This window comes from Carica papaya, chromosome 6 (genome assembly GCF_054855325.1).
Source record: "Carica papaya isolate Zhongbai chromosome 6, ASM5485532v1, whole genome shotgun sequence".
NCBI classification, from domain to species: Eukaryota; Viridiplantae; Streptophyta; class Magnoliopsida; order Brassicales; family Caricaceae; genus Carica; species Carica papaya.
In genome coordinates this window covers 14,963,479-14,976,467 of record NC_142314.1, presented here as the reverse complement: position 1 = coordinate 14,976,467, position 12,989 = coordinate 14,963,479, and the positions used below count along the sequence as shown (strand labels likewise).

Genomic DNA, 12,989 nt, shown 5'->3' with positions numbered 1-12,989 from the left:
AGGTAAAGATCAGGGCAGAAGACATTCCCAAAACAACCTTTCGAATCAGGTACCAATACTATGAGTTCCTGGTCATGCTATTTGGACTAATTAATGCATCAGCCATCTTCATGGACTTAATGAACAGGATTTTCTGATAATTCTTGGATTAGTTCATCATTGTGTTCGTCGATAATATCTTGGTTTATTTAAAAAACTGAAAGGAACATGCTCACCATTTGATTTAGGTTTTGCAAGTTTTTAAAGAGAAGAAAATATATGCAAAGTTGAGTAAGTGTGGGTTCTGCCTTGAGTAGACTACCTTCATGGGGCACATCATATCAAAGGATGGAGTATCAATGAACCCTAAAAAAGTTGAAGCAGTGCTCGGCTGGAAAAAATTGAGTTCGGTTAAGGAGATCCGTAGCTTTCTGGGGATGACAGGTTATTACCGCAGGAATTTGGAAGGATTTTCTAAGCTAGCTGCCCCTCTGACTCGGCTCACAAAGAAGAACGTCAAGTTTGAGTGGAACGAGGACTGTGAAAGAATTTTTCAGAACTAAAGAAACGGTTGACTACTGCACATGTGTTGGCCTTACCGAGCGAATAAAGTGGATATACAGTTTATAATGATGCTTTCTACCTAGGGTTGAGTTGTGTTTTGATGCAGCATGAGAATGTCATAACCTATGGGTCCAGGTAGTTGAAGAGTCATGAGAAAAACTACTCTACCCATGACTTAGAATTTGCTGCAATTATCCACGTCTTGAAGACTTGGCACCATTACTTGTATGGGGAGACCTTTCAGAACTATACTGATCATAAGAGCTTGAAACACATATTCACTCAAAAGGATCTCAACATGCATCAGAGAAGGTGGATAGAACTCCTCAAGAACTATGATTGCAACATCTTATATCACCTGGGTAAGGGCAACGTGGTAGCCGACGCACTCAATAGGAAAAATGTAGGTATATTAACTCACTTGATAGTTTTAGACTGCAGAGTAATAGGAGCCAGACAACATGTACGATTTTAGGACCTAAAGAGAGTCACATGTTTAGCCCACCTGACTGTTCAACCTGAGTTGATCCAAAGAATAAAAGAAGCTCAGTTTGTCGATCCCACCTTAGCAGACCTCAAGAAATATGCAAAACAGGGAGTTAATTCAGAATTTTGAGTCTCTACCGATGGGTTGCTTAGATTTCAAGACAAGGTGTGTGTTCCAAGTGATAGTGAGTTAAAAAAGGACATTATTACAAAGGTCCATAGCTCAAAGTTTGTCATGCATCCTAGAAGCACCAAGATGTAACAAAGTATGCGACTCCAATTTTGGTGGAACGGGATGAAAAAAGATGTGGCTAACTTTGTTTTTAAGTGTTTGGTATGTCAGCAAGTCAAGGCAGAGCATTAACGCCCAAGTGGGCTACTTCAGCCATTACCAATTTCGAAGTAGCAGTGGGAACATATCATTATGGATTTCGTGATAGGATTGTCTACAGTACACTCATGACATGATGTCATCTGAGTAATTGTTGACCGACTTACCAAGTCTGCCCACTTATTGGCCATCAGGATGACCGACCCCTTGGACAAGTTAGTAAAAATGTATATCCAGGAGATAGTCAGATTTCTTGGAGTGTCAGTGACAGTAGTGTCCGACAGGGAACCCAGGTTCACTTCTCGATTTTGGTCTAGCTTTCAGCAAATCATGGGAACGAAACTATCCTTTAGTACTGCATTCCACTCTCAGACCAATGGACAGTCAAAAAGGACGATCCGCACACTTGAGGATATGTTCTGAGCTTGTGTTCTTGACTTCGGGGGCTATTGGGATGACCATCTACCATTGATAGAGTTCGCTTACAACAACAGCTACCAAGTAAGTATTGGTATGGCTCCGTACGAGGTATTGTATGGCCGCCCATGCAGATCGCCGATATGTTAGGAAGAAGTGGGTGATAGAAAACTGTTCGGCCCAGATCTCGTAGAGGAGATTACAACCAAAATAGTTAAGATCAGGAAGAACATTCAGATGGCTCAGAGCGGGTAGACGAGTTATGCGGATACTCAGAAGAAAGATTTAGAATTTGAGAAAAGCGATCGAGTGTTCTTTAAGATCACTCATTTCAAGAGAATCTGTAGGTTTAGTAAGAGAGGTAAGCTAAATCCTTAGTTTATTAGGCAATTTGAAATTTTAGACAGAATTGGTATCGCCGACTATAGACTAACATTGCCTTTAGAACTTTTCAGAGTCCATAATGTATTTCATGTGTCCATGCTACGAAAGTACAACCTAGACCCCTCTCACGTCTTGGCCCACGAGCCTCTTTCTCTCCAAGAGGATCTGTCCTATGAGGAAGTACCGGTCGGCATCATGGACCGAAAGAGCAGAGTACTCCACAACCGAAAAATTTTCTTTGTTAAGGTCCTATGGCAAAATCACACACCAGGCGAGACCACATAGGAGTTAGAATCGGACTTCAGAGCCCATTATCCCCAACTGTTTGATTGAGTGGGAAAGAGAGACAAATTTGAGGGACCAAATTTCTTTTAAAGGGGGGAGAGTTGTAATATCCAATTAATTTTAATGTATTTAAAATTAATTTATAAATATAATTTTTTAATTTTTTAATTTTAATTTAATGTAAAAATAAAGAAAAATAGGTGAAGGATGAAATTGAAAAGAATTTTGGAAAAAATGGGTGACAATTTGGGTTATGGAGATATTTTTGAAAGAAAAATAAAAAATTAGAGGTCAAAACGCAATTTAGGAAAGTTTTGCTACGTAGGACGCTCAGTCAGCAGCCCCGATGAATTGGAGTACGCCAAGTAACAAGGGACGCTGACGCGGTGCCACGCGGGAGGCCACACTGGCGATCCGCGTGCCTGTAATCGGACAGCCTAGATTCGCTCCCGTGAGCACGGACGGCCCGGATGCATTCCCTCCTCAGACACGATCGGACAGTTAGATTTAAACGCGATCAACATTCTAGATCTACTTCTTATTTAAACGTGATTGTACGGTTCAGATCAGATCGCGATGAACGGTCCATATTCACTCCCTATTTAATCGCGATCAGACGGTCCAGATTAAACGCGATGGATGGTTCATATTAAAAGGGGTCGGGTATAAATAACGCTCTTCACACCAAGCCCTAACCTTAGTTACTGACCCCCTTTTCCCTACTGGATAAGAAGACCCAACTGCCAAAAAGGAAGCTGTCGCGAACCGCCGCCACCCCGGAGCCACTTTCGACTGCCAAAAGAGGTAAACGTTTCCCCTTTTACTCAAAATTCAATTTTAAACACTCACATGGCCAAATTGGAGCAGAAAAACAGACGAGTTGGCTGAAAACAACTGGCAAAGTCCGGCGGTACCGCCGCAGGAAATTACAAAAAATGCCTCCAATGAGGCCCTTCCCGATTCCCATTCTGCGTAATTCTTCTACCATTGTAATCACCGTTTCTTTCTCTGCAGGTTAACCGAAACAAAACATCCAACCATAAAGGTGAATCGGCGGAGCCGCCGCACCAGAGAACTCCACCGCCAGTGAGTTTTTATTTCTTTAGTTTTTTCAGCCAACCGAGGCCCCTTAACTTGTTTTATCACAAGGATTGATACAAAAGCGGCCGAATTTGACCGAAAATGACCAAAAATAGTTGACCCGAGGTAAATCACCACCGTGGGCGGCAGTACCGTCACTAGAGCACGGCGGAGCCGCCATGTCGGAATTCTAGAATTGGCCAAAAAGGGGCCCTGATATTGATTTTAGATTTTTTGGGATATTTCTAGGTACCTGTAGTGCGTTTTAATCTCTGAAGAAAAATTTAGGGAATCCGAAGACTGCTAATAGGCACAGTCAACAAGTTTAGCATTTTGGGCATCAATTTGAGTAAGAATCTCTCACCTTATTTTCTGTTATAGAATATAAGTCTAATTAACAATAATATGATATTTTGTGTAATTTTAAAAAATATTTATAATTAATTACAGGTTACTAATATAGACAAAATCAAAAATTATTCTCCGTTGATTTCTATTGATTTATTTTACAATTTGAATGCATTATAATATCTGATTGATCGATTTTATAGTTTTGAATGCATATATTACTGTCTTATATAACTACAGTTAAATTGGAAAACTGGGACATGATTGCATTCCCTGATGCGTGTTTTGTTTGTTTTATGTGATTATGATTGAATTGGAAAATTTGATATTAAAGATAAATGAGAGATTGTGTGATTAAGTGAATGGACGAAACAATAGCCTTACTGGATATCCTGGGAAATGATGGACGGACCGGGTACATAGGAAGCCCTACTGTGAATGTTGTCTCATACCGGGCAGGGTATCGAGGTTTGGTTATTTGACGCTCATACCGGACAGAGTATGAGGATGACCCGTTTCACCCTCATACTGGATGGGGTATCGAGGTTTAATAATCTTGGCACTCATACCGGACGAGGTATGGGGATAGCCCGTTAATTGAAGATGTTAAAGGAAATGGTTCATGTGTTGTGGGGACATCCCTATGAACCCCCATGGATACTAGTAGGCTGATAAAGGAGAAAATTATTATTCCAACTGATTGCATATAAAATTATAAAATGTGCTATGTCATTGCTTCTATAGGTTATTTTCATAAGTCTCGTTATGGTAAGTAGACAGTAAATTATTTTATTTATGACAACTTTACTAAATTAAGAGCTCTATTAGTTATTTTTATTATTTCTACCAACCTTCATTTCTGTGTCGGTGAGTAGCGTGATATTCTTACTTAGCTAGTGTAGCTCATTCTTTCATTAACTATTTCAGATTAAGATGACCAGGATGCAAAGCCCGATCCACAAGATGATTGCGAGTAGGACGTTCAGTCGTTTACTTTTAATTTATTTTCTTGGTTATTATTTGTTCTTTTAAAAGAGTATTCCCATAAGCCCTATTTGATATTTTCAGTTATTGTGTAAGAAATATAAACGCTAGTTATTTATTTCGCTTCCACACTAAATTTATAATTTATTTCCTTTAGAATTTCTGGGGTCGTTATAATAGGAACCCTCATTACACATGGACACAAACCTTTCTCTATAATTAAATGGTTATCCTCATACTCTGTCCGGTAATGGGTACCACAACACACAGTAGCCTCAATACCTCGCCTAGTATGAGTGTAATTTAAATAATTTCCAACCCAATCCGGTATGAGACTTTTCATCTCCATACAACTGAGGTAACGTTGACGGTAGGGTTCACCCTATGTCTTATGTCTGTACACTCTTTCTTAAGACACCCGGTAAGCTCCTTTCATTCAATACCATTAATTCACACACATCTTTTTATTTATTTATTACTTAACCTTAAGAGATATGTATATTTGTGTCTTAAGCAATATGTGAGTACGAAATTCATATTTCAGAGTACGTGAGTGAAATAAACATCCATTATGCTGACATAAATGTATCCTGCACACAATAGAACGACAGAACAACATAGATTAAGAAATCTTATTGCGTTAGTCAAAGATTTAAAGTGAATAAATTTAAATAAATAAAACAGTAAATAGATAAATATAATAAACAACTGAAGGAATAACCACTAAAATTAAAACTCAAAACATGCAGAGATTGGCTGGTTACTGACTTTTTTAGCAACTTGTGCTTAATTAATTAAAGGACCGCCAATTAACTAAAATTTTCATTTATTATCAGTTTGGCTTCAATTTAATCGTAACAAGGAAAAGGAGTGAGACATTCTTACCATGGGTCAGTGTTCAGAACACTGACTTTTTCACTACAGTTCCTGACAGTTATTGGTTCTTGAATTTTTTGGATTTTCCTACTAAGGTCGAAATGTACATCAAAATAGCATAAAAATACGCGAGAAATGGCAAAAAAAAAAAGACAAAAATCTCACCTGGGGGTCGGGTTGGGGTTTTGACACTGTAGTGCCGCCGGATCCTCCTTCTTCGGTGGCTCCTCCTCTCGGTCAGGCCAGTTTTGACCGGTACTCGGTGAAAATATGTTAAATCATAGTTAGGAGGTGTTTATCTACGAAAAGAGGAAAAAAACATAAGCTTATTGGCAGTTTCGGCCCTCCAGTATGGCAGCTCAACCGAGCTACGCTGTTCCTTTCTCTCAGTTTTGTGGTTGTTCTCGGTTTCTTTACATCGAAAACAAATTAGACGACTAAGGGTGGAGAAACGGAGAGAACGAAAATAATTTTTAACCTACCGGAGCATTTTTCGATCTTTGGCATGGTGACACTGACATTTTTCAGGGATTGGATTTCTCCTCCGGCCGCCCTACGTGACTCATTTATTTTAATTTGCAAAGTGGCCCCGTTTTTTCAGGTTTGTTTCAAACATATCCTCCTCTTATTTACAATTTGGCTATAATTTTTGAAAATTATTTAAAAAATGTGCAAAATACATATTTCTTTTAAAAAATAATAAACGTAAATAAAAATTAAATTCTTTCATTTTTATTATTAAAAAAAACATTAAAATTCAACATTCCAAACTTAATTCTTAAATTCGGGGTGTTACATTTTATATATAAAATATATTTTTAAAACAGATTTTTATACTCATAGAAAAACAATATAAATATTGGTTTATGTAAAGGAATTTATAAAAATAAAAATAATTTTTATAAAAATATAAAAATAATTATTATAGTTTTTTAGTGAAATATCTACATGATAAATGAAATATAGAAAAATAAATATGTAACTAAGAATTCTTATAGCATAATTTTAGAATTTATAATCAATTAAAAACTTAAATAGATAACTATTATATATATATATATATTATATTAAAAATTAAATTATATTTATGTACTTAAAAATTAAAATAGATAATTATTATAAATATTGTTATTTTAGTTATATTTTAATCTATTATATATTATTTTGGCTAAAAATTAATTGATAATTATTATATATATTTAAATGGAATATGTGAATCTTAATAACTAATTAAGATTTAAAAAAAAATTATAATAAGATAAGATTAATATTAAATTATGGTTAATCTATATAATCGATTAAAGTTTTTCATAGTAAACTAAAATTCTGTTTATATATATTATTATATTATTTTTATTCTAAAATATTTTAAAGAGACATCAGGTGATAATTTTTTATTATTTTTTTAATAAATAAATAAGTAGACTTTTAATTTGTGCTATGAACTTGATATAATAAAAGAATTATATAAAAATAATATAAATACAATATTTCATAAATAGGAGAATTCTAATATAAACTGATGTATAATATGTGAGAAACAAATAGATAATCATTAACTTATATAGTTCCCTCAAATTTAGGTGATATTATTTTATTAAAATTTTATCTTATAAAATTTATTTAAGGTTACCATATACCAATTAACCTTTGATAAAGTGTTATCCGCTGATGTAGTAGTTAGTTTATTTTAATTACTGAAAATGTTTAAATAAATTTCATGTTTAATATAAAGTATTTTCAAGTAATTTAATATTTAACTGTAAATATTAAAAAAAAATAACAGTCAAAATCACATAATATATTTATTTATTTATTTTTAGAGGAAGGGTAATTCTGTAATTTCGTCATGCCAAGGTGTTGATCATCCTTCTTATTTGTTTTATACCCCAGCGCCAGAGGAAGAAGCTACAGAAAACAGATGAGAGATTGGATTTGGATTAGGGTTTCTCATTATCCCTATTCCTAATCCTCTCTTCAGTAATTAATCCAATTTATCCTTCACTTCATCAATGGCCTCTGTTTGCATAAACGATTCTTTGACGGATGACGAGCTCAGATGGATACTATCCAGGCTGGATACTGATAAAGACAAGGAGGTTTTCGGCTTGGTCTGCAAGAGGTGGCTGTACCTGCAGAGCACCGAGAGGAAGAAGCTCGCTGCTCGTGCTGGTCCCCACATGCTCCGTAAGATGGCTGCCAGGTTCTCTCGCCTTTTCGACCTCGACCTTTCACAGTCGGTTTCCAGGTCCTTTTATCCGGGAGTCACGGATTCTGATCTCTCTGTTATTGCTGATGGCTTTAAGTCCTTAAGGGTTCTTTCTTTGCGTAATTGCAAAGGTAAAGCCTTTTTATATAAAAAAAAATTTTCGACCTTTTCATCTTCTCGTGGAATTTGTTTTTTGAAATATTTTTTACAGTGAAAAATGATGTAAATTGGGTTGAGCATTGATGTAGAATGTCAATTAGTTTGTGTGATGGGTTTAAGCGCTCGGAAGTCCTCTGGTTTTTGACTAGTGCACATTGTTGTTAGAATTTCTTCTTCTTCTTCACTCTGTTCTTAGAAGGGGGAGCAGAGTGAAGCAATAGAAACAAACGGAACATAAGGGGATAAAAGTGTTTTTACTTTGGTTGATTGGGAGGAGAAAAGAAAATTACTACTCTCTAATAGAAACTTCCCTCCATTCCCCTCTTTTCCATTACTCAAACATCTCCCAAACAAAGTGAATTACTTTATTTGGATCATTAGAAGTTTTTGTTAAAGGAAAAACCTTTATAGTCTTTACATTAGGAAATTCTACGGTTCCTCAACCCTCATGCTTATGAATTTGCTACTTTGTAATTTAATCAATTTGTAAATCAGTGTAGTAATCATCTAAGATATAAATTGAAAAGGTGTTACAAAAAATTACTGAATTAGTACTAAATGTTAGGAAATTATTGCGAGACACGACACCCGTTATGTACTGGCTTCTCAATTTGCAGGCTCTTTTTGTTGTTTTTAGTGAAATATGATCTGGGAAATTTTTAGTGGGGGCCAATGTGAGATTTTTCCTGGTTCCTTCTTTGTAATTATTTAGTAGGACTTGGTCCTTCAAGGCCAATACTCTGGTCTTTTTGATTTTTGTTGTTTTTCTTTTTCTTTTTCTTTTCCATGCTTGCTTCAACTGAAGATAATTTGAAGAAAAGTTTTCGGGAGAAGTGTCTTATTACAGTTGTGAACCTTTATGTGTTTATTTGGCTGTTTGTATAGATGAATAGGAATGCTTTTTTATTTCCTCTCTTTCTTCTGTGAGAGAATGCATCTAAAAGTCAGTTCTCTTGTATGTCTAGGCAAAATGCAATGGTGATTTTTTTTTTCTGGGAGAAGATATGAGATATATTTTCACAGAATGTACATATATTTTGTATCATCTCATGGCCATTGCTAACTTCAAGATGGCATTTATTTGTTTGAAGATGTTCAATGTCTGCAGCTGCATGTGGATGATTTTTGAACTCTATTTGGTTCTGTTTGTTGGTTGAACATGATTCTAATGTGCTGTACCACTTGCAAACTGGGTTGGCAAGGTTGAAGTAATTGAACTTCAATCCTTTGTTGTTGTAATGGTGAGCTTGTTAATTTTGAGGGACTTAAGATCTAATAGTTTTCACCACAGCTTTATTTTTCTGTTATTTATTTGTTCTGATAATGGTCTTTTCTAGGGAGTTTACTTCCTTAATTAAACTAAAACCTGGAACTAGCCTGGTTTGTTTAACATTTACTTTCTGCTACCCCATGTTGTGTGTGGTGCAGAATGTCCTGCTCTGACTGAAGGCTGTTTTGAGGAACTTCTCTCGCTTAACTGTTATTATCTTTTAGAGTCCTACCAGAACATATACTTAAGTTTTTGGGTCTCTAGGTTGTCCTTTTTAGTGGTTTAAATAATGGTCTATATTCTATCCCAAAGATTCATTGATGGAAAGCTGTGCCCATGTGCGCATGACATCTAAGATGACTGAGGAATTTTTTTGTTTACTGTTCTGGCATCTTGTACTGCGTTACGAGATTAAATTTTTATCCTCTTTTCATGCACTTCCATTTTCTCTCTGGGTAGGATTAGTTGACTGCTGAGCACATTATTTAACCGCAAGGAGGGAGAGTCTTTGATGGACTTGGCCTGAGGAAAAACCCCAAATCCCCAACAAAAGGTTTCCTGATATGGCCTCTGCTTCTAGTCGAGCTAAAGATTCTCCCCGTTGGTGTCTAAAGACCCTATTATCTCAGTCTGTATTTCCTTGGATGGTGCTCCAACTGGAAAAGTACTCCTTTTCCAGTTGTAGCTGCTGGAATTGCCAAAAAAGTCTGCTCCTACTATTTAAGTATTTGTTCTTAATTTGAAAGATAGAACCTTTCTCCCTGCTACTCAAGAAGCTTATTCCTGGTTTGTGTATCACAAATAAGAAAATGTTGGCTAAATCAACCTGAACCATTAGTAGGGCTGGCAGGACCAGTAGATCACAAGTTGTCTCACTGTTTGCTCCTTCCTAATTCAATGTCAAAACGAATGAAAGATCCAATTTGAATTTGATTTCAGTCTTAGTTTCCATGTGGTTGATCATCCTTGGCAGACCAGCATTCCACAATTTATGGTGGGTGAAGATCTATAGTATTTTTCTTTGGTACCATGGTGGCATGAGCACTCCCCTTTTGGTAAGGAATGGCATTAGATCACGTTAGCACTATCTTATCGCACAAGATAACCAACCACTGTTTACCTTACCATTTAATAACACCTTTTTTTCCCCTAAAAATTCCTTAGATTAGTCTGAGATAGCATGGTTAGCCCTTATAGCTAAATAGTTATAGCTTAGAGTAGTGAACCCTTGAAACCTTTATAGTATAGCCATTTATTGAGGAACTGCTCGCGTGATCGCCAAAGGCTTTGTTGGTAGATCTATAGCCTGGTTCTCTAGAACTCTTGAGAATAAGATTCCTTAGTCAATCAGAGGCTTAGACTATGATGTAGTTTATCCAAGAACCAAGAGCTAGATGGGGATAACACTATACTATATCATACAGGATAGGCAGCAATTCATCTTCGGTAGCAATGGCTAAGCAAAGGCTTCTATGGCTCCAAGGTAGTAGACTTGGTGCACATGAGATGTTCAGCCTTTAGATCTTCTCTCTGGACTGAGGCTAAGGTTCTCTTCCCTCATCTCAGTCTTAGGTTTATCGCAGATGACAAGGTCATGCCTGTTATAAATGTGAAGTAATAAATAAAGGACCTGGTGTCAACCCCTCACCAACAATGGCCTATGTTACAAGAACCAATGCTACCAACACCATCAACTCCCATCACTGAAATGATGCGTGCTGCTGATTATGCAGCTATTGATTGAAATGCACCTTCTGAGTTGAATGCTGGTATGGCTGAGGCATTCGGTGCTCCAATTTTTTTGTTCTTTGCTTTTTTATACTAACCCAGCCACCAAGAAGCTTTCTAATGAGAGGACTGTGGAAAATCCAGTTCTTTTTCAAGTGACAACAATATCTTTTTGTAATTGAATACATAAATGAGAAAGCTATTTGAATATATGGATGTTTATAAATTTCTGGTTTTAAGGCTTAAACAATCCTAACTTTGCTAGTAATGTAATTCAATATGGGATTGTAGTTGTAACTTGCCCCCATCAAAATAATAATACACTGGAAATAGTCTCCCACATGTTCTTTCCCCGCCTTATTTTTTTTTCAAAAAAAAAAAAAAAAAAACTTGTATGCTGAAGTAGCTGGGTTTGCTTGGTTTATTGATATTTTCTTCCCTGCAACAGGTATTACAGATTCTGGAATGGCATCCATTGGACAGGGTCTGTCATCTTTACAATCATTGGATGTGTCTGATTGCAGAAAGCTAACAGACAAGGGGTTGTCAGCTGTTGCCAAAGGCTGTCATGATCTAAAGAGCCTGCATCTTGCTGGTTGTAGGTTTGTATCTGATGGACTGTTACAAGCTCTTTCTATAAACTGTCGCAATCTGGAGGAGCTGGGCTTGCGTGGATGCATCAACATAACAGATTCTGGACTCAGAGATCTTGTAAGTGGCTGTCGACAGATTAAATTTTTAGACATCAATAAATGTAGCAATATTGGAGATTCTGGGATTTCTAGTGTTTCCAAAGCCTGTGCATCTTCTCTTAAAACCTTGAAGTTGCTGGATTGTTACAAAGTTGGAGATGAGTCTATATCATCCTTGGCCAAATATTGCAAAAATCTTGAAACTCTTATAATTGGTGGCTGTCGAGACATTACTGATGAGTCCATAAAATTATTGGCCATGGCCTGTAATAGTAGTTTGAAGAATTTGCGAATGGATTGGTGCTTAAAGGTTTCTGATTCTTCTATAAGTTGCTTGTTCAGTCAGTGTAAGAACCTGGAGGCTCTTGATATTGGTTGCTGTGAGGAGGTGACAGATGCTGCATTTCTAAGTTTGGTGAATAGAGATACAGAGTTGAGATTGAAGGTTCTGCAGGCAAGCAACTGCCCGAAGATTACAGTTTCAGGAATAGGAATGCTATTGGAAGGCTGCAGTTCCTTGGAATTTCTCGACGTGAGATCCTGTCCACATGTGACCAAGGCAGGCTGTGATGAGGCTGGACTGCATTTTCCTAAATGGTGTAAGGTGAATTTTATGGGTAGTTTATTAGGAGAGCCATATCTTATAATGTGAAACCGTATATTTAACTGTTCATTATGCATCCTGTAAAATTTATCACTGTCAAAAGTTTCATGTTTTCATGACCTCTTGGTCCGATACATGGGGTACTTGAATGCTTGGGGGGAATCTTTTGCTAAGTGCTATCATGCTCTTGTACATGCTATGTGTTACATTGGATTGCTTTCTGCCTAAAATCTTGCCTGTACTTTATATTATATATAATTTACATTTCGACTTGTAATTTGTATCATCATTCAGCAAATATTGGTCTCCTGGCATATTGCCAGATTCTGTGCCAATTCTCAACATCTCTTGGTTTGAATTTGTTGCGATAATCTCATCTTTTTCTGCTGTTTACTAGTAATTTTCCAGATGGGTGGGAAATGTTACTGTGTATTCGGATTGTTAACTTTACAATAAAAATATTATATACCGTAAATGTGCTTTGTCTTTGACTTCAGTACTTGTATCTTGTTGGACTGTGGTAGTGGTAAATTTTCTCTGAAAATGGTAATAGTAACTCGGACAAAATATTTTGGAGCAGATTGGAACTTTTA

General features: G+C 36.4%; 1 protein-coding gene across 1 annotated transcript; it reads left to right on the top strand.

Moving 5' to 3' along the window:
* Positions 1-7,637: 7,637 nt before the first annotated feature.
* LOC110813892 (RNI-like superfamily protein) lies at positions 7,638-12,673 on the top strand. The gene is made up of 2 exons (XM_022041161.2): positions 7,638-8,074; positions 11,549-12,673. The coding sequence occupies exons 1-2, from the start codon at positions 7,747-7,749 to the stop codon at positions 12,442-12,444; spliced, it is 1,224 nt and encodes a 407-aa protein (XP_021896853.1). The 5' UTR covers positions 7,638-7,746; the 3' UTR covers positions 12,445-12,673.
* The last annotated feature ends 316 nt before the right edge of the window (positions 12,674-12,989 follow it).

Bases quoted from the DNA above. Each gene is read 5' to 3' on its own strand.
- LOC110813892 (XM_022041161.2), top strand. From the start codon at position 7,747: ATGGCCTCTGTTTGCATAAACGATTCTTTGACGGATGACGAGCTCAGA. The intron at 8,075-11,548 runs GTAAAGCCTTTT...TCCCTGCAACAG, and splicing joins TTCTTTGCGTAATTGCAAAG to GTATTACAGATTCTGGAATG.